At 35.0% G+C, this 21,117-nt stretch overlaps 2 protein-coding genes across 7 annotated transcripts in view; both read right to left on the bottom strand.

Moving 5' to 3' along the window:
• clcn1b (chloride channel, voltage-sensitive 1b) overlaps positions 1 to 3,442 on the bottom strand; it is a 54,941-nt gene extending 51,499 nt beyond the window's left edge. For all 4 annotated transcript variants that reach the window (XM_048154062.1, XM_048154066.1, XM_048154061.1 and 1 more), the window contains exons 1-2: positions 2,989 to 3,442; positions 622 to 700 (exon numbers count right to left, since the gene is read on the bottom strand). In XM_048154062.1, coding sequence (XP_048010019.1) covers positions 622 to 700; positions 2,989 to 3,185 — 276 coding nt within the window. In that variant the 5' untranslated portion in view covers positions 3,186 to 3,442. The remainder of the gene's footprint in view (positions 1 to 621; positions 701 to 2,988) is intronic.
• Positions 3,443 to 3,565: 123 nt separating this feature from the next.
• On the bottom strand, positions 3,566 to 19,976 carry casp2 (caspase 2, apoptosis-related cysteine peptidase). Of its 3 annotated transcripts, XM_048154078.1 has the most exons (12): positions 19,741 to 19,976; positions 19,434 to 19,567; positions 17,132 to 17,293; positions 13,639 to 13,788; positions 12,728 to 12,803; positions 12,163 to 12,254; positions 11,860 to 12,039; positions 11,641 to 11,769; positions 11,407 to 11,497; positions 9,198 to 9,392; positions 8,976 to 9,085; positions 3,566 to 6,186 (listed from the first exon to the last, which is right to left on the bottom strand). In XM_048154078.1, exons 3-12 carry the CDS (start codon positions 17,282 to 17,284, stop codon positions 6,052 to 6,054), a joined length of 1,311 nt encoding a protein of 436 aa, XP_048010035.1. In that variant the 5' UTR covers positions 17,285 to 17,293; positions 19,434 to 19,567; positions 19,741 to 19,976; the 3' UTR covers positions 3,566 to 6,051. The 3 variants fall into 3 exon arrangements, with proteins under 3 accessions (XP_048010035.1, XP_048010034.1, XP_048010036.1); XM_048154077.1 differs by having other exon boundaries at positions 19,434 to 19,976; XM_048154079.1 differs by having other exon boundaries at positions 9,204 to 9,392; positions 19,434 to 19,976.
• Positions 19,977 to 21,117: the final 1,141 nt, after the last annotated feature.

The following is a 21,117-nucleotide window of genomic DNA, read 5'->3' as shown; positions in this document are numbered from 1 at the left end:
ATATTTGCAAAAAGGCCTAAAACTATTGAATAGGGATGGAGAAATGAAGCCTCTTAAATCTTTGAAGTTTTTCTCTAAATGTTTCGGGAAAGGTTTCAAAGCATCAGGAGTGTCGAAAACAGTGCCATCCTGTGGCAGGTAAAATTTACAGCAGCCATAAACCTGAGTGCACAGCTCCGTTGTTTTATCCATTAAGCACAAATAAAAGCCTGACGACGCTAAATGTGTTCAGTTTTCTTATAATATAATTCACATATTAAAGTTAGGCATTAAATAAAATGGATCAACAAAAACAATAATTATAATGATACTAATAATACCTACAGAGTTGTTTGAGGCAAGTAAATTGTGCTATTATTTTACTGTTTTTATACTGTTTATACAGGCTTATATATTTAAAATGTTTAGTAAATGGACTTAAACTTCCATATAGTAATGGTCTGGATTCAAACATTCTGACACGAAAAGTGAAGCATTCACATGACTGGAAACAATGTGATGCTTCGTTTTTCATTAATCACATGTTTCTCTGAAAACAATAAGCACATTTTGGGACAAAGCCGCTCAGAGATAATGTAAAATAAAAAAAAAATAAAAAAATGATGCTAGTTCTGTGTGTACCCTGAGATAAAATCCTGCAGGCGCCCCTGACTGGGTTGTCCTTTTTCTCATTTTCTGGGTTGGTAGATGCATCGGGGACCTGATTATAGCACATAAACATGAAAAAAGTCAGATTTTCATGATACAGTATGTCCCCTTTAATTTGATGTACTAAAATGACTAAAACTGAAATAAAAATGACTACAACCAGTGTTGGGTAAGCTACTCTAACAAAGTAATTAATTACTAGCTACTAATTACATTTTCAACAGTCTAATTAGATCACTGTACTAATTACTCTCTCTAAAAAGTATTGGATTACTTATTACTTTCTAAATCCCATACCAACCTTAAACAGTTGAACAATACAAGGATAGACACGAAGCTGCACTTTTTAATTATTAAATTATAAATTATTTAATTATTAAAAAAATATATTTTTTAACTGACCAAAGTGTGTAAAGGGATGTTACATTAAAAACATACATTTTAACATTAGATATTACATTTTGATGTTAAATACACTATTGTTTTATATAGATTTGTTCTATAGTCTATACAGTATTTAATGCAGTTACATTAGAAGTAACTATAATTAAATTACATAAAAAATTAAGAGTAATCCCTTACTTTACTTTTTCAAGGGAAAAGTAATTAAATTACAGTAATTAGTTACACCCAATTAATTACACCCAACACTGCTAACTAAAAGAAATTAAATAAATGACAAAAACATATCAAAATTACTAAAACTAAAATAAAAAAAGTGTAATACAAAAACTAATTCAAAATATTTTTAAAAATAATGCATTTCAATACTAAAACACTGCTGTGAGATGCTAAAACACTGCACATATGTAACAGTGCCACTCTTCACTCTGATACGTGCATTGCAACAGACTGTATCCTTCTTTAATTAAAGTGCAGCCTTTGAATTGATAATAACCCTAAGTTATAGCGATTTCAGTTTTATTTCAATCAACTTTGCTGTATTTACTAATCTTCGTTAAATTAGTTAATGAAAATACAGTTGCTTTTTGTAATGTTCATGTTAGTTCACAGTGTATTAACTGTTAACAAGTTGTTAATAATGTATTAGTAAATGTTGAAATTAACAATAACAAAGATTAATAAATGCTGTAGAAGTGCAGTTCATTATTAGCTCATGTTAAAGGATTAGTTCACTTTCAAATTAAAATTTCCTGATAATTTACTCACCCCCATGTCATCCAAGATGTTCATGTCTTTTTTTCTTCAGTCGAAAAGAAATTAAGGCTTTTGATGAAAACATTCCAGGATTTTTCTCCATATAGTGGACTTCAATGGAGCCAAAACGGTTGAAGGTCAAACTTACAGTTTACAGCGATTCCAGACGAGAAATAAAGGAAGAAACCATCTAGAGAAACCATCGCTCATTTTCTAAAAAAAATTTAAAAATTATATACGTTTTAACCATAAATGCTCATCTTGAACTAGCTCTCTTCTTCTTCTCTATTTGAATTCCAGCAGTGTAGACACCGCTAGGTGTATTACTGCCCTCCACAGGTCAAAGTTTGAACTAAATTGTCATATACAATATGCTATTGCAAGTATATAACAATTAGTTCAAACTTTGACCTGTGGAGGGCAGTAATACACTTAGCAGTGTCTACACTGCTGGAATTCAAATAGAGAAGAAGAGAGCTAGTTCAAGATGAGCATTTATTGTTAAAACATCCACAATTTTTATTTTTATTTTTTTTAAGAAAATGAGCGATGGTTTCTCTAGATAAGACCCTTATTCCTCGTCTGGGATCGTGTAGAACGTTTTGAAGCTGCAATGAAACTGTAATTTTGACCTTAAACCGTTTGGAGTCCATTGAAGTCCACTATAAGGAGAAAAATCCTGGAATGTTTTCATCAAAAACCTTTATTTCTTTTCGACTGAAGAAAGAAAGACATGAACATCTTGGATGACATGGGGGTGAGTAAATTGTCAGGAAATTTTAATATGAAAGTGACCTAATCCTTTAACTAATGTAGTTAACTAATTAATGTTAACTAATGAACCTTATTGTAAAGTGTAACCATTTTAATTTTACCTTTGGTTTAATTATTAGCTGTTCATCAACTCAAAGCCCCATTTGGGAATCTCTGCTCTAGGGGGACGTACGAGTGAAGCGTCCACTAATCTGACAAGCTAAATGGCAATAAAAGTGCAGCAAAACCAAGTCTGGACTCATATATGACCCTTTATGCCTTCAAGTGAATCTGAAATGCATTGTGTAGGTTTTCATTTTTAATATCACAACTGGGCCTGTAAACTGATTTGTCAGGATGTACCTGGAAAAACAGCTAAATAAAGCTTAAAAACAAAGTGATTAAAATAATCCTCCACACATTACCTACCATCTGATCCCGGCGGCAAAGACTTCATGGAGTCGTGCTAACAGGTCGGGTGGGTAGGTGTTATGGGATAGGCACAATGACGGCCGATCCTGCAGCCACGGCAGGACAGAGAAACCCGAGCATGCGGATAAAAATGCATCACCACGGAAGCCGAGGACAACTCTGAAAAACAGAGAGGGAGAGGGAGTGCGAGACATCTAATACTAAACAAGTCAATACTTAAATACAGAACATCCAACATGGCTATGACACTTACACACTTAATTATAACCAACCAGACAATACAAAGTGTTACTCAAACACAAAACAACTGATACATTTCTTCATGCAAATGACCAGTGTTGGGGGTAACGCACTACAAGTAACGTGAATTAAGTAATCAGGTTACTTTTTAAGTAACAAGTAACGCATTTTAATTTTGCAAACAAGTAACACAAGTTACTTTGTTTTCCTATTTACTGACTGACAGATTTGCTGTAGTACTAAGTAACACAATATTATAATGTATTACTTTTAAAATTAACTTTCCTCAACACTGCAAATGACAGAAAGAAAGAAACAAACAACACAAATCAAGTGGCTTTGGAACAGTATTTTTTATTATATGACAGCTTTTGCATTACAAAAATACAAAAATGACAATTTCCCTATAGTTGATTTAAGCACCCTTCATAGCTGGTTAGTACACATGACAACGGCAGTGAATAAAACATTAGTATCAAGTTTACTAGGCACTCATCTGGCACAGTCAGGATGGGAGGGACTTAACTGGAATATATAATATGTACCTATGTAGGTTTTAACACTTTCATAGGGGAACATTTTTAAACATGTTACCACAACAAGAACCTGTAGGGATCAGTGTCACAATTCTGAACACACATTCAAAACTATGTGAACAAAGCCTGAGAAAAAATACAGTTACAGGAGAGGTTTAAAATGAACCCAACTTTCCTTTCATTTTAAACAGATTATGGAGAACATACATGTGCTGGCGTTGTCTCAAAATAATGACTGCAGCATCAAATACTGCTACACTATTATACACATTTTCTATTTCACTTGTTTTTGATTTAAAAATAATCATGACTTCTGAAAATGACTTCTAGATTTCATCAAATAACCAGTAATTTGTTTAAATACTTGAATTTTTTTTTTTTAAATCATGGCACCGTTTCCATTATGAAAGTAATCTTTTATAAATTATGTATCTGCACCAATCCCTCATTTTTAAATTTAGGAATTTAATATATTTTAAAATGTACATATGCCCATATTATTCTCCCAGTTCAAAGAAGCTTATCAAGACAAAACCAAACAAAGCAACAGCTGATTGAAAGCAATGAACAGTGTAAATCTACATAGAACATTTTGGTGGCTAAAACAGTAAATATAAAATAAAACCGTAAAATAAAATAATCATATTGAGTGATAACTCATGCTAAAGGTGACATTTGTGAAATGTAGAAGATGGTTTGAGGGATGCCATGGCAGTGTCAAAAGGTCAAAGGTCATTTAACCTAAAAGTGATACCTACTGGATAAGGAAGACGCACAAAGAGGGATAACGGCACACTCAATTTACAGTCTGCTTTCCCAGGAGGAATAATGTTGTGTGTGCAGGACAGGAAGACTGTGTGTCTAAACACTGGAACCGCTGTGACACGAGGTGTGCTGATGAAGTCCAAAAGCTCTCTACTGCCACCTGCAGGTTTTTTCAGTCTTTTTGCATACTTTCAATCTTCATAATGTACATTCATTGGCACACAGAATGTATAAAGTGAAAAGGAATGTGCAAGAGAGAGGGGCAAAAACTGCAGCATATATACAGGCACAATTATAAAACACGTCATGAGAATATATAGATTTCATTTTGGCAATACCCCACATGAAGCGCCCTTAGAAAAATGAGCAGAAACACCATTTGGAATGCAACTTCAATCTGGAAGTTTTGGAATTACAGAAATATCTGTAGAATGATCAAGTGTATTGATATGCATCATATTAAAGGTTTGAAAATTAACTATTATATGCCAAAAAAATGGTGAAATAGTGTCACTCTGAGTCAGGAAGCCCTATTAAAGTTCAAAAACAGCTGCCATGGTGCATACAGAGTAACTGAATTAAGTGAATTAACATGCCATGCCAAAGTACTAAGAGAAAATACGTTGATACAATGTATGTAAAGTTGCATTAAGGAAACCTAAAATCAGTAAAAAACAGATCTGCTCTGCTCGAATCCACTGAGTGAAATGTAAGGAAGAGTATTGTATGGTACTGGCACAATGTTAATATGCATGTTTATGCAATGCAACTGTCTGTGTGACATGTGGAGGGTGTGTCATTAAGCTGCTCTGAATGTACCATTGATGGTTTGGCTTTAAAAAGGCTTCTCAATTACAAAAAAATACAGAAGAACAAGAACTACTGAGGGGGAAAAAACTGTACAATGAAAAAACTATAAAAATAAATATATGCAAAAAAAAAAAAAAAAAAGATTAAAAATCAGTTGGCTTTGTTTAATAAAAAAAAAAAAGAAAAGAAAAAAAGATGATGCTGTGCCAAACTTTATACAGCTGTTGAATATAAAAAAAACAATATTGTAAAAAAGAAAAAGAAAAAACTGAAATATAAAAAAACCAAATCAAATGGTTATTTTTTCACATATTTTTTTTTTTTCACTCAAATGGCATCTTTACCCTTTCCTTTACTCTTTCCTAATTTCATTGATTAAAAAAAAGAGAATGAGCAAGGCAAACAAAGATATGGCAAATGAATGCTTCATATTTTCTAGTGCACACTAGAAAAAGCTCTAAAAACTGATCTTAGCAAATCCATGGTAAATAGTGTACACGCACATCGTAATGAACCTGTCATTGCGCTGAGGAATGTGAAATTGATGACTCATGGAATGTGTCTAAGTAGATTTACGTGACTCCGTTAGTCTTACAGCAAGTGATGGATGTACACACGTGTGCGCCGAGCTCCCGCTACTACATCAAAATCAGCTCTGAGGGCAGTGTGTTCTGCGTGTGGTTTGTGCATGGGGAGTGTGTGCAAGTGTCTAGTTGTTGGGGTAGTACTTAGGGAAGAGGTAGAGGTCTTTGCAGAGGGAGCTGGTGAACTCTGACATCTCTTTACAGCGATGATGGGCTGAACCAGGTGCGTATCCCTCTCTGCTTTTAATTCGACCATTCACCTATAGAGAACAACAGAGTGAACAAAATCTGTTCAAACCCCATAAAGCCCATTCTATCATATTAAATGAACACATTTCTAAAGGTATAATTCACCCAAAAATGAAAATTATCCCATGATTTACTCACCCTCAAGACATCCTAGGTGTGTATGACTATCTTCAGACAAACACAATCTGAGTAATATTTAAAAAATATTCGGACTCTTCCAAGCTTTATAATGGTAGTGAACGGGGGCATGTTTTATGCATATGTCCATCATAAATATAATCCACAAGGCTCCAGGGGGTTAATAAAGGTCTTCTGAAGCGAAGCGAAGGATTTTTGTAAGAAAAATATACATATTTATAACTTTATAAAATAAAATAACTAGCTTCCGCCAGACGACCATACGCATACTAGGCAAGTCCACTTGTACCAAATGAGCAACCCCTGAAGCAATGCAATAACGCAGGATGCAGTATTGTAAGCTTAGACATCTTTCGCGGTTTGAACAAATATGGCTGGGCAACAAACTCAAGCTCCTCTTATATGTGACCCTGGACCACAAAGCCAGTCATAAGGGTAAATTTCTTGAAATTGAGATTTATACATCACCTAAAAGCTGAATAAATAAGCCTTCCATTGATGTATGGTTTGTCAGGATAGGACAATATTTGGCCGAGATACAACTATTTGAAAATCTGGAATCTGAGGGTGCAAAAAATAAAATTAAAAAAAATCAAAAATCACCTTTAACCCTTAAATGCATGACTGTTTCGCCAATCATTCTTACATATTCGGGTCTTTGTCGACCCCGATCTATATCTAACACGGAAGGATCTCTACCTGTCGTGATAATATAAAACTCCTCTGATATTAGAGTAACAATTACAGAAGAATAAAACAAATCGCATTTTGTTACCTTTTGGAGCTTGAAAGGGCTCAGTTTGAGCAGATGTTTTATGCCATCATCACTGTCCTTGTCAGAGCTCATTTCCCAGTAAATTCAGCAAATAATGGGCTAGTTTTATGTTTGAGGTCACAAATATGAGCCCATTTGCGATCTCAAACATATTCTCAGAACTATATAATTTTCAACATCTTCAAAATCAATATTTCGATCGCTAACAGCTTTACCAGATCCATCCAGTAACAGTTACAGTCATATTTGATTGCGTTCAGTACTTGCTCTGCAGTAAATCGCTGAGCCATTTCATGTTTCTCTTATTATTTCGTTTTCTGTCTAAATGAGTCGTCACTTCAGCATTGTGTATCAGACATTGCCACCTTGTGGAATAAAGGTGAATTGCACTTATTCTGTCATCTAAGATTCAATTATTGTCGTGCAGAAAAAAATATATGTACACTCATACACACCCTATACAATTTTTACAAAAAATGAATACAAAAATAGGCATTATTTTATAATTTTATGATTTTTTTTCTTGTTATATTCTTTATAATGAATTGATTGAGGAATACCAAGAAGGTTGATGTCTAACTTTAAAAAATGAACGAGGAGGAGGGTAGTGAATGACGTCCCGGGTCACTAAAGACCCAGGTATGCATTTAAGGGTTAAAGTTGTCCAAATGAAGTCCTTAGCAATGCATATCCACTCACAAAATAATTTTTTATATATTTACGGTAGGAAATTTACAAAATATCATCATGGAACATGATCTTTACTTAATATCCTAATGATTTTTGGCATAAAAGAAAAATCGATAATTTTGACCCATACAATGTAATGTTGGCTATTGCTACAAATAGACCTGTGCGACTTATGACTGGTTTTGTGGTCCAGGGTCACATATATCGGAATCATCCACAACATTTCTCTTTAAAATTTCTCATTTTAGACGTCTAATTCATGACCAGTGTTTTGTTTTGCTCTATCCTCTGCACCTCTGCGTTCGTCATTCATTTCATTGCGTCATGCATTGGGTCAGGGATTACCCTTCCACCGCAAATCGAGGTGTACGGCCGTGTGCCAAAAGCTAGTTGTTATAGTTAAAGTTTTATGTATTTTTCTTACAAAAACTCATCCCTTCGCTTCTGAAGGCCTTTATTAACCCCCTGGAGCTGTGTAGATTATATTTATGAAGGATGGACTTCAAAACACACCCCCCATTCACTACCATTATAAAGCTTGGTAGCGCCAAGATATTTTTAAATATATCTCAGATTGTGTTTGTCTGAAAGAAGATGGTCATATACACCTAGGATGGCTTGAGGGTGAGTAAATCATGTTATAATTTTCAATTTTGGTGAACTATCACTCCCTTTTAATAAATTACAAATTATCAACATGATCAAAACTTCGCTGAAAACCTGTTGTGCACAATCTACTACATGCCTTCTGTCGTCTGACTAATAGTTTATACTGTTTTAGTAATTAAAAGGCCTTTTAGCATAATTCTAAAAATGTCCACCTTCAGGTTGTGGTACACGTCTTTTAGCTATGAAATCTTTACTGATTTTTATCAAGTAAATTATTAATATGGTTACTAATATTTCAACATGACCACTTATTGGACTAAAGAAATTACTTAATTATCCATGCATCATTTTTTACAAAAATCATACGAGTATCAAATATGATACACCAGGATTTTGAAAGCAACGTATTAATAATTAAATATCTTTCTGCTGTTAAATTCATATTTTACACCATTTACATAATGCTCCGGCAGACAGCATGTGTCACTGGGTTATTGGAGGTGCCACATGCGCTACAACAATGTCAGTGGCACATGACACAATCCATTGGCACGCTTGAGGAAAAAACAGTTGACTAAAAAGTTTTACCTGCACAAGTATATCTGACAGGTGTGTGTCATTGGCTCTCTGTCTGATGGCAGTATTCAGTTCCTGAATAAACCAGGACCCTTTCTTGGTGTTTCTCATCGCAGCAGTGCCTGAAGCACAAATCACACACAAAATGCAACACGTCAGCAATCTGCATGTGACATGAATGAAAATAAAATCACTGAATGTGCGATTTAGGAATATACAACGACGTGTACACACTGAAACCTTTGAGGGTGGCAAAGCCGCAGATCATATCGGATCTCTGAGGCAATTTGACTCTCATTCTTTCCCTTTCTTTCTCCGCCCTCTCTTTGTTGTCCCTCTCCTCCTCCCTCCCAGCATCCCTCTGTTCACAGCCTGGAGATTGAGTCCGCTCCTGGCCATCCAACTGGTCCACGCCGTTGTCCATCTCCTCTGAAATATAAAGAAATGTTTTTTTGCTTGTTTGTTAGTGATTAACACCATGCCAACACAATTTTAGACTTGGATTTCAAGATTCAGATTTCATGGCCAAGTTAAAATACAATAAAGTTATAGTGCTTAAAAACCTAGGTGTGACGAGCAAGGTGGGCGAGAGCCGTGAGGGAACGGCGCGAGGCCGGTGACGCGAGTGATAATGAGCATCACCTGCGAGGCGCGCCGGCCTCGAGTCTCTCACGGAGGAGCTCCGGAGGCATAAAAGGAGGAGCGACGACCGTGAAGGACGAGAGAGGACCAGGCCTGGACTTTATTTTATGTTTTATTATGTTTGTGTGGCCGGCAGACGTCCGCAAGGGTCTGCCGGCATTACTTTCGTTTTGTTCTTTGTTTATTTCTAATTAAAGTTTGGTTCAACGTTCGCCGGTTCCTGCCTCCTTCTTCCCCCATCTACTAACCACGTTACACTAGGTTTTTTTTTTAAGTTGTACTGTATCTTTCAACATACCTTCAGAGGTTCATTCATGTTTATTTCAAGTTGTAAAAATAAAGTGGAAGAGATGATCGGTTCGTGTGCTCTGCTTGAACTGATGGTGCTGTCACGCGCCACAGAACGCCAGGAAAGATCGCGACAGAGACGTGATGTCTATGATCTCACTCCAGTTTAAGTAGCCTATTTTCGATTCTTGTGAGGTTTATTGTGATGCTTGCCTTGATTCAACTTCTCGCGTCGACTGCGCAGATATCAACAGTGCAACAGGGTTGTAGGTTGCCAGGTTGAGGTCACAAATGGGTTTGAATTTGTGTGATGTGTCGATTGCGCGAATAGAATGCATTTCATACAAGATCTGGCAAGCGGACAACCTTGGAATAATATAATTATTTGATTATTCATATAACGATGTTTGGGCCATTCAAATTAAGGGAGTTTCCTGGGAGAAATAGCAAAACGGGAGGGGGGCAGGAGACGGGAGTGAAATACGGGAGCAAAACGGCAAAAACGGGAGTGTTGACAAGGTGGCTATGTGGTCGGTTCATGTGCTCTCTGCGGGAACTGAAGCGCTACAAAGATCGCGACAGCTCGAGAGACGTCCATGGTCTCACTCCAGAGTATGGGAAAAAAGTCAGTCACTCCTCGTGTTTGATGAATAACATGTGAGCCAAGGGATAGCACAAAATTACATAAATCTCTAAAATTATTACGCAATAGTCTAATGTGTGTGTGTGAAGTGAATGAGTGTAAACTGAGCACAGCGCAAATCAAATAGCCGCGCTCAGAAATCAGAGCTTTGACAAAATTAGTCTAATACATCAATAAAATACTATATCATAAACATCCTTTATTTTCATATCACTTCATACTCCTGTTTCATAAATAAAAGGCAGACATGCCTCTTAAATTGAAACCTAACATCTGGTGGTTTTGTGACTCTGGGAATGGAGAGCTAAAGATATTTTAAGTCTCTCTATTTTTTTTTTTTGTTCGTTCTATCCCTATTTACTCGGGACAAAAATGGGAGGACGTTACAATATTCATACGTAGTTCCAATTTATATCCAAAACTAATTCTAACCACTGAAACCTTTTGATCAAAAGGTTTTTAAGATAATGAGAAAAAAGTCAGTCCATTGTTATTTTAGTATTATTAACACATTATAGTATTTATTCATATATTTTTAATTTTTCATTTCAGTTTAAGTAATTTTGTCATGTGCTTTTGTCATTTTTATTATTTTATTATTTATCGATTTAAATTATTTTTATCTCTTCTAGTTTTAGAAGTTTTAGTATTTCAACTTATTTTATAATTATTACAATTTTAAAGTTCAAGGTTTTCATCTAATATTTCTACTTTATTTTAATTCAGCTTCATTTCAATTAACGAAAATGATTTTTTATAGTTTTAATTTTAGTTAAGAAATAACAACACTGAGTGTGTCCAAATGTTTGACTGGTAGTGTATATTTAAAAATATATTAAAAATCAGTGGTTAAATACTGATAACTCTCACCTCCTCGACAAGCCTGAATGAAGAACATCTTTGGCTTATTCTGGAGCAGAGGGCAGCGGGCGTTATCAAAAACCCCAAACACCCAGTCCAACTAAGAGACAGAGAGATTGAATGAAACTCTTATTTAAAGGAATCTTTTGCAAGGCAGTAAATTGACTTCACAAGGAACTTACATATTTATATATGTACAACTGTATGTACAACTAAGAATTAGGTATTTAAATTAGGATGCACCTCCAGCGGCTGTCCGTCAGTCCCGTAGATAGATCCCTCAACACCATGAGACAGTAAACACACAACAGCGCAGTCATAATCTGCATGCTCCTGTCGCTGGGCAAACTGTTCTAGGCACCCACGCATTTCCTGAAAAATGCACACAAATCAAAAAAATAAAAAATAAAAAACTCTCTTTGCTTTGCAGGGCAGTCTGACACTGCAGCGTGTCTAACTCACCTCTGCTGTTAGGTCTTTGTGCAGGCTGACTGTGAAATCCAGTTCTGTGAAAAGTCTCCTCAGCGTCTCCTCATCTACCTCCCCTCCCCTCCGGATGTCCAGATCAGTGTTTGCTGAGTCAAACCTCACATTACTCAGCACCAGGGCCAGTCCTCGCGGGCAGGAGCGCATCGGGTAGGCCTAAAAGGAAAGACATTTGCATAGAGGTTCACAATGAGCTAAAATAGCGTAAAATATATGTAAATAAAGTGGGCATTGTGTGTGAAGTATGCACTGAAGAGAAGAGAGTTTGTGTCCTTATACCTGTGATCTGTGGGACTGGTAAAATTCTGGTGTGCAGGGAAGTACAGCTGTGGTCATGGGAGAGTCGGCATCTAAACACATCTCCACCGACTCTAAAACATAAGAAAAAAAAATTCATCCACATTCAACTCAAATATATTAGGCTTATTATACAACAGTGCTCAGAGCATTATATTTTAAAATTTCAGTACCGACTGGGTATCGCAGTCGGCACTTTTGACAACGCTAGTATCATGTGTACAGCGATGCCTTGAACTGCATTCATCTGTGCGGAGTCTACAAGACTCATGCAGTTTTAACTTTCAACCGCTAGAGGGCCAAAGGTTACATAGTGTAGCTTTAAAATGAAAACTGAAAATGCAAAACTAAAAGTTAATTTAAACCATCAATAAATACTGTAAAAGTATATGAATATTACTAAATTAACACTGATATAACAGCACTGGTGAACTCTGCTTATCAGCGTTTGTGTGTGCATCACATAAAATCCGCCATCAGCATAGTACAAACACAGCACAAGTTTTTTTGTGCACAAACACAAATAAATGCACACTAAAGCGCTTACCATGAGCCCTGGCTCTTTTCGCAGGTATCACACATTCCTGAATAGGGCGAGTCAGTGAGGGCTCTGAAAAGCTTTTCTGTAAAGATTAAAAAAAAAAAAAATCACTCTTCTACATTAACTACAGTAAAGTTCCACACATAACCACACATAAAGTTCAAGTCAGTGTATTACTCACTGTTCCAGGGGAAAGGAGAGTTTGTACTTGTCTGTTCGGTTTTTGTGAAAGAATCACTGCAGTTTGGGTGTGGTGAACTGGTGCACAATATTGATGTTGCTGCACAGTAACTTCCCCTTTAGTCCTACACTCACTCCCTCTCTTTTATTCCACTAACCCAGCTCTGACCTCTGTGGGTGGCTCGATTTCTATATGTCTCTATGGTCATAAGATTGATCCCACAACTCTTCCTGTCACATGTTGTCTGGGGAAGATTTTGTATTTTGGATAAGAAAATGCTTAAAATAATTTATTATACATAGGCCCGGTTTCACAGACAGGACTTGGATTAAGCCAGGATTAGGCCTTAGTTCAATTAGGGTTTTTAAGTAGCTTTTATAAATGTGCCTTAGAAAAAAACATTACTGATGTGCATCTAGAGACAAAACTATGGCACACTCAAACATTTTAGTCTGGGACTAGGCTTATGCCTTGTCTGTAAAATAGGGGGATAGTGATAAAACTTACGATATAAACAAAACAAATATGCTTTATTCTCTTGCCATTAAGTGCAGAGTTTCTTCCTCTGAATACAGCACATCTGTTAACCTCACCTCCCAGTTTCAGATGTGCTGTCATCGCTGAGGAAGACTTTCCCAGTCCCTCACTATGTGATCACTACAACCTTTATGTTCTTATAGAAACCTGTCAAGTCAGTCTAATTGGGTGTGATTCTGAAATGAAGGCACCAACTCACATCTTTCTCTGTGAAGTCCATTAGCAGTCTGCAGAGGTGCTGTTGCTCTGTTGCCTTAAGGGCAGCACAGAAGCTGCTAAATGCCCAAGGACCACGTTTGGGCAAAAGAAACAATAAATGGCGACTCTTGCCTTGGGACGTTGATTTAGCCTGAAAGAATTAAAATGATGCCATGGTTAAAAATAATCAAAGCATTAAAATCAAATCATTATAATCAAAGGATTTTGATCTGTGAACATGTCAAACTAGCGATCAAAGACTACAAAATTTAGCCTAGGATTATAGGAATCTTTGAGGATTCTCAAAATTTGTCTCAGATGAGCAAATCATGGCCAAAAGTGTGCACCTGCCTTAAGCTGGGCAGTACCTGCAAATAATCAATTAATTAACCAATAGGTTTTTTTTTAAACTGACACTGAATGAAAACATAAGTGCTAAAGTTTATTTGTAAAAATAAACAGTATTGACTGAACCATGAAAATGTATTTTATTTTTGAAATAAAATATATAAATATTAATATATTAACAATATTATAAATATTAAAGTAATTAAAATATCTAAATGACCCCAATAGTAACACTCCAAAGATCATAAAAATATACGGAGCCTCTAAAAGGACCTTTGCAAAAATAAAAAATATACAGAGTTTTGTGTGCGCACGTGATACTTTCTATTAATTAATAAAGATCTATGCTCAAAATTATGAAGAAAATGTGAGCATGGATGAATTAATAAAGATCTATTTGCTCAAAATTAAGAAAATGTGAGTATGGATAAATTAATAAAGATCTACATGCTCAGAATTATGCAGAAAATGCGAGTATGGATGTGCATGAATTAATAACCATACTTTCGTATGATAACGATACGAGATTATAACGATACGGGATATTTTCTCGTGCGCACGCGAAACTCTGTGTATTTTTTTATTTTTGCAAAGGTCCCTTTAGGGGCTCCATAAAAATAGATGCATCCAAAATGAATTAAACATTTATGTGTGTTTTTGACTTCTGAAACTTTGCAGTCTGTATGTGGCTGTTGTTCCTCTTAGCAGCATGAAAAACCAAACTTTTATTCAAATTCTGAATGGATTATATATAAAGCGTGGAAAGAGCACTCCTTTTATAATCAATAAAGCTATCTACACTGCACAATAAAATCTCTTACTTACATTTTGTTAGAGCTGCACGATTAATCATAAAAAAATTGTGATCTTGATTCAAGCACCCATGCGATATTATTTTATTAATGACAACGATTTGCCTGTGTCTATTAAACCTTTGACAAAATTAAACATTCAAATCTGTGTTCGTGCTGCCGCGCTGAGCCAGAGACAGCAGTTTTGAACAACACAGTGGTTATTTCTGTGTTACAAATATTCAAATTATAACAGAAGTACTGAGATAAAATTGTAATATTTAGGATATAAACACTAATGTCTACGATAGCAATCAAAATGGAGCAAACCACCTTTTTAAACGAACAGTGCTTCAAATAACCGTTGTATCAATTACATCTTATGCCACTAGGTGGCAACAAGTGACTGTTAAAAAATGTATTTGTCATTGAATCATTCATTCAAAAGATTCTTTCAAAAACACTGATTACATTAATGAAAAAAAGTATTTATTTATGAGATAATGAATTCATTCAAAACTATTTTTTAAATAATTCATTCAAATTAATTAAACATTTTTCCAGCAATTAGAGTCCAGCAATAAATATTTTGTCAGAGCCTCTAGTAAATTACATGTTATTTTGTTTAGTTGTATATTCAGAATTGTGGGAGAATCGTGATCTCTATTTGAAACCAAAAAATCGTGATTCTCATTTTATCCAGAATCGTGCAGCTCTACATTGTGTCTACACTTCGCTTGATATAATAAGAGCTTGCAGAACTCAGAACTTAACAAAAACTACAGAGTTATGAGCGATGAGTGGATTCTGATTAACTTGAACACCTGATTGGCCATTGCATCGAAGAGTAGGGTTTGGTATTGTTTGAATTTTAGCGATTCCAATTCCAATTTCCGATTCCGCTTATCGATTCAGATTCTTATTGATTTCACAGTTTCGATTCAAATATGGTAAAAAAAAAAAAAAAAGAAGAAGAAAAAGAAGTCAAACATTTAGATAACAAACATTTATTCTGTCATTTTTTCAAAACATTATGTTGCAGCTGAATACCATGAACAAAAAAACAGAAGCCTAAAGAACTACTAACTAATAAACTATACTAGACTTATAGATCAATTTCAAACATTACTAAAGACGAATATACATTCAGTAATACAATAAAAACAAATAAGCAAATAAACAATAGCACAAATAAAAACAACTGAAAAAAGTTCAGTAATTGAAATCAAATGTAAAATAACAATGCAGTTTTCTTTTTATAAATAAAATATAAATGAATCTGTATTACAAAAGTTATTCAGTCAAAATCAGTGAGTGATTTTCTTTTTCTTTTGTTCTTTGATTAACAGTAATGAAACAGAAGGCAGCAGGTTTATTAGACTGCTGTCACTTTAAGAACTAATGCACAGATCCAATAAACTGTTACAGATGTGTTTTCTTTCTCAAATGTTTACGTTCAGTTAAGACATCTGACTTCGTTTATGAGGATATTTATCACACAATTTTGTACGTTTTTATTTCTCCGTTCAAGCGCAAAAGAGATCTTCAGTATTTCGAATTGAGTTGTCTTTCACGTCTTCTTTGGCTTGAATGGTTTAAAATCACATTAAAATGCGCACACAAGTATCAATAAGTGGAATTGAAATTTTAATTTACAAGATAATTAACAAGTATCCAATTCCTGAACTTTAGTATCCGATTGCTGAATTGGAATGAATTTTCGATTCCCAACCCCACTGAACAGACTTGTCAGTGACTGTCCCTAGTTGCTATGCGTTATGAGTAAGCAAATGGAGTATACTAACACAGTCTAGAGTGAACGAGAGTGTCTCGCTTATAATAAACCCATCCAATGTATCTGCACTGGGTGGATTTTTTGAAATTTTGGCTTGCGCTTCTGTAACAAGCTGAATTTCTTTTCCAATGTAATGCATCAGCAGTGATGCATCACTGTCTAAACACACTCTGGGGGCTCTGCCTCCTACAGTAGCCACGCCCCAGACTCTACGTATAGGTTGAGTTGGAAAAAGATTGATAGATCTGAGTGGACCACTCTGAATGTTTTGATGGTGGCTGGGAAGTTTAATGTTCAAACATTTGGTGGAGATAACCCATTAATGCCATACTAATGGTAGTCAATGAACAATATACTGGGTTAAGAGAATGTATTTTAACAAAAACATTTTTTACAACCTTCACAGTTAAATTATGCCTGCCACAACAACTTTTCAGAAAGTGTTGATTAAGGCATTCCATTTCAAATTTCAATTGCAACAACGTATTTTTCTGCATTGGTGAAGGCAGATTCCATGTGGATCTATCCAATATATAGCTAATATCAAGCTTCACACTTACCATAATGCTCTCTGCCATGCTGTCTGTGAGGATTCCATCTTGTTGCAGACACTGGATCAGAAGATCATCCACCACCAAGTCCTGCAGCATTGTGACCGAGTTCTTCCTGAGTGCTAGTCTCTCCCATTCTTTCATGCCACATTCTCCCAGCATGATGAATCACTAAATTAAAAAGAAAGAAATGACAGACATAATAGTTACAAAGCATTCAATGTGACAGTTTATATAAAAATAACTTTTTATTTTATGTTTTCATTTATCGTAAAACAGGAAAAAAGAGAAGAAAAAAAAAACATATAGTCCAACCAAAAATTTATTACATTTCATTCATGAATACAGTTTATTCACTATAGTTTAAAAAAATGGTAATAAAATATGACAAGATCTCAGAGTTAAACTGTCAGAAATAATCTTAATTATGTCAGATAACACTTAAGCAAAACATGGTCAGGTCAAAGTGTCTGAATAATATTTGGTTCCAAATTTTTATCAATTTTACTGGTAGTCCACTGTATGAAGAATTTTTGGATCTAATATGTCACAGTTTACTTTATTTTGCCATCATCACTTACATAAATGAACTAGTGTCCTGCACTCACTAGTAAAAATATATCAAAAATATAAAAAATGTCTGAATAATTTTTGGTTTGACAGTATATACATACACATAAAAATATTAAACTATACACATTTGAAAATATATATAATTTAATAATAAAATAATATTAAAATATTATAAAATACTATAATAAATTTTCATATACAGTGGTGTGAATAAGTGTTTGCCCCCTTCCTGATTTTTTTATTTTTTTTTGCATGTTTGTCACACTTTAATGTTTCAGACAATCAAACAAATTTAAATATTAATTAAAGATAACAAGTAAACACAACATGCAGTTTTTCAATGAAGGCTTTTCAAAAAACAAAGGGAAAACAAAATCCAAACCCACATGGCCCTATGTGAAAACGTACTTGCCCCCTAAACCTAATAACTGGTTGGGCCACTCTTAGCAGCAACAACTGCAATCAAGCGTTTGCGATAACTTGCAATGAGTCCGTTACAGTGCTGTGGAGGAATTTTGGCCCACTCATCTTTGCAGAATTGTTGTAATTCAGCCACATTGGAGGGTTTTCGAGCATGAACCGCCTTTTTAAGGTCATGCCACAGCATCTCAATAGGATTGAGGTCAGGACTTTGACTAGACCACTCCAAAGTCTTCATTTTGTTTTTCTTCAGCCATTCAGAGTTGGACTTGCTGGTGTGTTTTGGATCATTGTCCTGCTGCAGAACCCAAGTTCGCTTCAGCTTGAGGTCACGAACAGATGGCCGGACATTGTCCTTCAGGATTTTTTGGTAGACAGCAGGCTACCAAAATGGCTCTCACTGTGGTTCGCTGGAGTCCCAAAGCTTCAGAAATGGCTTAATAACCTTTTCCAGACTGATAAATCTCAATTACTTTCTTTCTCATTTGTTCCTGAATTTCTTTGGATCTCAACATGATGTGTAGCTTTTGAGGATCTTTTGGTACTTCACTTTGTCAAGCAGATCCTATTTAAGTGATTTCTTGATTGTGAACAGGTGTGGCAGTAATCAGGCCTGGGTGTGGCTAGAGAAACTGAACTCAGGTGTGATAAACCACAGTTAAGTTATGTTTTAACAGCGGGGGACAAGCACTTTTTCACACTGGGCCATGTGGGTTTGGATTTTGTTTTCCCTTCATAATAAAACCCTTCGTTTAAAAACTGCATGTTGTGTTTACTTGTGTTATCTTTGATTCATATTTAAATTTGTTTGATGATCTGAAACATTAAAGTGTGACAAACATGCAAAAAATGTAAAAATCAGGAAGGGGGCAAACACTTTTTCACACCACTATATATTTTTTCCTTATACATTGTTATAAAGAAAACTAAGCGACATTACGACTGCACTGTAACCATATTTCATTAGTGTAATGTATCAAAAAAAATTTTTTTTAATCATATTAATATATATATATATAGATAGATAGATAGATAGATAGGTAGATAGATAGGTAGATAGATAGATTTTTAATAAACCTTAATCTAACATCATATTATAAATATTTTATTATAGTACTTGTTTAGTATTGTCAATGTCAGTTTTTTTACTCTTTTTTTTTTTTTTTTTTTTTTTTTTTTTTGGGGAGAGACCTTCCATGCTACAATAACCCGAATCACACACTCGCACAGGTGAGGAGAGTCAGGTGGTATCTACACACATGCCTTCACACAGCGTTCTGCTCGTATCAAGTTATAAAGCCTACAAGGTTCACTTTACCTGTTGTGTTACAGTCCTCGTCGAGTGAAGATGACAGTAAATGACACTACACGAATGGTGTATGAAGGATGATGCTGATTTGAAGTAGATCCAGAATGACGAATGTCAGCTCGCGCTGCGACTAGCTTAGCATGCTAATCAAAACAAAAAAAATCACAACTGTCAATATGAAACACTTCTGACATTAACTCAAGCATACAAGCAGAAAAGCTGCTAAACTGCAGCTCAAATCGTTTTTTGCTGCTTTCCGAGGCTGTTTATTAAGTTGGCGACCGATAAAAAAATAAACTAATTAACAACGAGCTACCCAATACTATTAGCTGTCAAGCGCTAACACTTCATGCGAGCTTTGTTGTTCTCGGCGCAGAATTCGTCCTTTTAAAATTCATTTTCTCTTCGTTTTTCGTCTTGGTTCTCGAAGCTACACGCGGAACGGCAGTGTTTGTGCTGAAAAACCGACAAGTATTTTAAAAATAACTGACAGTACTCCGATTCTCTCTGTACAAACTTCCGCGGGTACTGATGCAGCTAAACAGCCAATCAGAATTGTGTGAAGATGATTGACGCGAGCAGCAGCCTATCACAGCCCCGTCCGCCCACTAAAGGGGCTGATATTGATGTTTCATCCACTTATTTGAAACTTGTGTAATTCCACACTGACAGTTAATTTAGTGATTCCATGATTTAAAATGAACATTAAATATCAGCACAAGACTCATTTCTGTTCACTGAGTAGTTTTTTATTATTTCAAGTTTTCAGTGGTGTATAAAGTATTTAAAAGCCATACTTGAGTATAGATATCTTACTAAAAAATGACTTTGGTAGAAGTTAAAGTTACTGTTTAGAATATTATTTGAGTAAAAGTTTTAAAGTATGTGATATTTTTTGTACTTAAGTATGAAAAGTATTTTTTTTTAAATAAAACGTACTTAAGTATTGAAAGTAAAAGTACAAGTAAATGTAAAATGCAAAAGGAGAGGAAAAAATTATTAAAAATTGTTCTATACACAGACAAAATGTTTATTGTAAGTTTTAAATATAAAAAATACTAATATGTTAATTATACATTGATCATTCATGTTAATTCGTAGTGCCTTATAACTAATGTAAGAGACAACTTTAAAATGTTAAAATGTAAATGCTGAAATTAACAATGAACAATACTTTTATTAACCTTATTTAATGTTACAAATGGACTCTTATTGTAAAGTGTTACCGTTTTATATAAATCCAAATTGCCATCTTTACACACAAAGGCATAGCATGTATTATATGTATACTTTCACACATTATTTGCCTCTATTTTAGAAAACTTGATGATTATCTAGTCAAAATGTGTTACAGTGCTGATAAAAAAAGAACTGAAATCGAATACATTTCTTATTTGTTATGTTTCTATCCCTGCATGATAAGGATACAGTTTAAATATGCAACTTTGCTGGATAACGAATGCATAAAAGAGAACAAATGGATATAAACTAATGCAAATGAATGGTAACAATCGTGACATTAAAGGGTTAGTTCACCCAAAAATGAAAATTCTGTCATGTATTACTTACCCTCATGCCGTTCCACACCCATAAGACCTTCATTAATCTTTGGAACACAAATTAAGATATTTTAGTTGAAATCCGATGGCTCCGTGAGGCCTGCATAGGGAGCAATGGACACTTCCTCTCTCAA

The sequence above is a fragment of the Megalobrama amblycephala genome, linkage group LG13 (genome assembly GCF_018812025.1).
Source record: "Megalobrama amblycephala isolate DHTTF-2021 linkage group LG13, ASM1881202v1, whole genome shotgun sequence".
Lineage (NCBI taxonomy): Eukaryota > Metazoa > Chordata > Actinopteri > Cypriniformes > Xenocyprididae > Megalobrama > Megalobrama amblycephala.
This window is presented reverse-complemented; position numbering and strand designations above follow the sequence as displayed.